Source organism: Cynara cardunculus (assembly GCF_001531365.2).
Source record: "Cynara cardunculus var. scolymus isolate 2C chromosome LG 15, CcrdV1, whole genome shotgun sequence".
NCBI lineage: Eukaryota > Viridiplantae > Streptophyta > Magnoliopsida > Asterales > Asteraceae > Cynara > Cynara cardunculus.
This window is the reverse complement of record NC_037542.1, coordinates 16,670,352-16,674,119: the sequence shown is the minus strand read 5'-3', so window position 1 is coordinate 16,674,119 and position 3,768 is coordinate 16,670,352. Positions and strand designations below refer to the sequence as shown.

Genomic DNA, 3,768 nt, shown 5'->3' with positions numbered 1-3,768 from the left:
TTCTCATGTTAACATTTTAACATAGAAAAACCCTTTTTAAATTGTTTTGTCATTTTAGGTTCACCTCTAAAATACCTCTTTTTTATGATCAAAATCTCAAATTGTTAATATATGAGATATAAAAAACATAAAATTATAATTTTGTAAAAAAAAAATTATAATTAAAAAATATAAAAATATTATATTTAATATTTTATATATATATATATATATATATTATTTACATATAACGTTATAAATATATTTATATAGATGAGAGGAAGGGAAACCTTCATGAAAAATAAAGAACAATTTAATAATCATTTATCAGTACGGTATACATATATGCATATTTATCCGATGTGTATACATTACATGGATACTTTGAACGTATGTATGTATATATTTTATATGCATATACATGCTAAACAAATTACTTGTATACAAATGTATATATTATGCTCGTTAATAATTATTAGTGTGTTTCTCAATTTTTATATTTGGTTTTCTTTTAAACCAACTCTTATATATAAAATTATATATATATATATATATATGTGTGTGTGTATGTGTATGTGTATAAAAACCTTTATAATACAAAAGAGAGAAATGATTAAAAGATTAAATTAAAACCTGGAAATTTTTAATTAATTTCCATATATAAAAAATATAGGAGGATTTAATTACCACAAGCAACGCTTTGATGTGTCTGCGATTGAAACCATCTTCTTTATCTTCACTGCAATCCAGCATTGAATCCAACATATCACCAAATCTTGGAAGCTTCGATTCTCGATGCTTTAACCTCTCGTTTATAAACCCATCTATCACTTTATCAAACCAACCATACGCCGCCTTCGCCTGCCGCCGGATGTTCTGAGGATCCAATGGCTTCAGCACCGGAAATATATCTGCTATGTTAAACTTTCCGTCCACCACCATTAATGTCCTTACAGCTTCCTTAAACCCTCCGATATCATCGGAATCATATCTAGTCACATTCTGTGAAAGAATTGTATTTGACATCTGGTTGAGTGCCACCGCAAATGCCAACTTTCCGACATCCACCACCTCCTTTTTCCGGCCAGACTCCCGAAGGAACTCCAGCATCTCATCGACCACGCTCTGACGAAGGCCGCAAAGGGTGTCGAGTTTGTGTTGGTGGGTGAGGTATGTGTTGAGGGCTTTTCTGATGGTCCGCCATTCTTCATTTGCTGAGATCCACAGAACCGCCACGTCATGGTGTTCTAAGGCGGTGACAGCGTCTGGAACAACACGGCCGGAGCAGGCTTCGTCGTTGCGTTGGAGGATTTCTCTGGCGGCCTCCGGTGAGGATACCACCACGGTGGTGATGCTGCCCAATCGGATGGTCATAAGTGGACCGTGTTTCTGTGAGAGTTTGGCTAGGGATTCATGGGGATTTGGTCCAAGGTCAAGGAGGTTTCCGATAATGGGGAGGCCGGAGGGTCCCGGAGGTAATCTTCTTCTCCGATGACGGTCAAGGGCATGGAGGAGGAAGAGAATGAAGAGAAAGGAAGATAGAAGAAGAAATAGAAGCTCCATTTTTGTTTCTTGTTACGGGGATTAACGGAAAGGCTCGTGGGTGTGTATTTATAGAGTCACACCAAAATGTGATAATGACGTCAGCTACAACAACTTTTTTTTTTAAATATAAAAAATAGGGGTTTTGTTTTTTATTTTATTTAAAAAAGATTTTCTATATTATTTTTAAAATAGGAAAAATATGTAAAACCTTTTTAAAAGAATTTTTAAATTTAATACGAGGACAGAGAAATGGTTTTTTATTTATTTATTTCACTAATGACATTGAATTGTTATCACTTTTTATAATATTAAAAAAAAAAGATAAGATTATGGAATTATTTTAATAATATAAATTATTGTTGAAATATCTGAAATAGAATATCTGATTTTATAAGATTCTAAAATTTTGATTCTACATTTTAGGGAATTTATAAAAAAAATTTGTTTGAAGTATTACCGCTCATGATATACGAACTAGCTAGGGATGCTCAAAAATCCAACCAATTCGGCCAACCCGACACGAAATAACCTAATCCGATGCCTAACTGAGTTTAAGGTTACGATCATTTGAACTCAATTCAACACGATGAACCTGATATCGTTTTATATCTTGGATTTAATATAATTGTTAAGTCCGTATTAGTATGTGTATTAGACAATTACACCATCGCTTATCCTCTTCATATACATATACTTTTAGTCTCTTCTCCATCTTTGTATACCTTATTTGTATATATATTCAGTAAATGTGAACATATTTATGCAAATTGAAAAAAAATAGTTGAATGCAATATACTTAAACTTCAAGAAGTATCGATAAGTTATACCAAATGATTGAAAATAAAAAAGGAATTATGAGTAGAAAAAACAACATATTTAAAGGTAAGAGAATCAATTGGATATCTGATTATGGTCAGTCAGTTCTAATTAAATCGGTCGGTTCTAATTGGATTGGATGATTTTCTGAACATCTCTAAATGATATAGGGTGTTGGTACATGTGATTGGATTAGTCAGGCATGACATAACCTCACAGAATAAAAACTTAATTTCTTTAAGTTTAATGTGACACAAAACTAAGACAAACATGGTTTTTTCCTTCGACCAAAAATAGATAGAATAAAAATCACATGAATGAGAAAGAACTAAAAAGCACATGGTAGTCGGTTAATGGTCACTATCACCGCCACCACCACTACCACTACCGTCGATCACCTCACCTCCATCACTGACTGACTGCCACCACCTCTACCTCAATCACTACTACCGTCACTAAGCACACAAGATTTGTCCTGACATTTTTCAAAGTCCCATTCAAAATATAAATGTAACAGTTTAATTTTTTTTTCCAAATATAGTATTCATAAAAATTTCAAATTAATATAATAAAAAAACATTCAAAGGCCTGATTTGCTTAAAAGATCATCTTAATAACCTCTTATCACTTATTCAGTAAAAAGGTTAACTAATTCAAACTGTCTGTTTTTTTCCCCCCATTTTTCAAACCTTCTTATTACATACCATCCTCTAATAGAATAAGAGGTAAACCCACCACTTATTTACCTTTTATTGTTCTCTAGAATTAATGGTGAAGATAAAGTGCACCGAATAAATCTTGTCAATTTATTTATAGTAATATATATTCTATATTTAATATGTATAAAATCATTAAAAATTCTAGGCCTTTGACAATTGAAGACCTTGTATGACGGTACTACCGCCCCACCTCAAGACCACTCCCAAAGGCAGAAATAGAAGCTTCATTTTCATTTATTACTATGACAACAAATATACGTACTCGTGCAATGTAGCGAGATATATCATGATTTTAATATTTTATTTTATTATTTATCTCAGTCGATATTATAATATGATTTTATGTGATTTTGAGAAAGCGATGATGTTTTTTATTTTTGAATAAAATATATGTTTGAATATATCATAAAATTTTGACAAAAATTTATTGATATTAGTATCAAATTAACTATTTGAAATTCCTCATTTTTTTGTGTAATTTTTTATAATTTAATTTACGTACAATAACAAAATAATTTATATTTGGTTTAATAATATAATTTTCTTATAAAGATAATAATTAATTATTTTGTTGGAACTCGATAATTATCCTAATTATATTTTAGATTTTTTAGATTTTAAAATGAGATGTTCATCATCTATTTGATTATGTTTATTCGCAGTTATTTATACGAATTCAAACATCGAGCTTTAATAAGTTGTACTTATG

The 3,768-nt window shown here is 30.8% G+C and overlaps 1 protein-coding gene across 1 annotated transcript in view; it reads right to left on the bottom strand.

Annotated features, from left to right (window-relative positions):
- LOC112528610 (geraniol 8-hydroxylase-like) overlaps positions 1 to 1,542 on the bottom strand; it is a 4,425-nt gene extending 2,883 nt beyond the window's left edge. The window contains exon 1 of the mRNA XM_025139631.1: positions 667 to 1,542. Within this exon, the coding sequence (XP_024995399.1) occupies positions 667 to 1,542 (876 nt within the window). The remainder of the gene's footprint in view (positions 1 to 666) is intronic.
- Between the last annotated feature and the right edge of the window lie 2,226 nt (positions 1,543 to 3,768).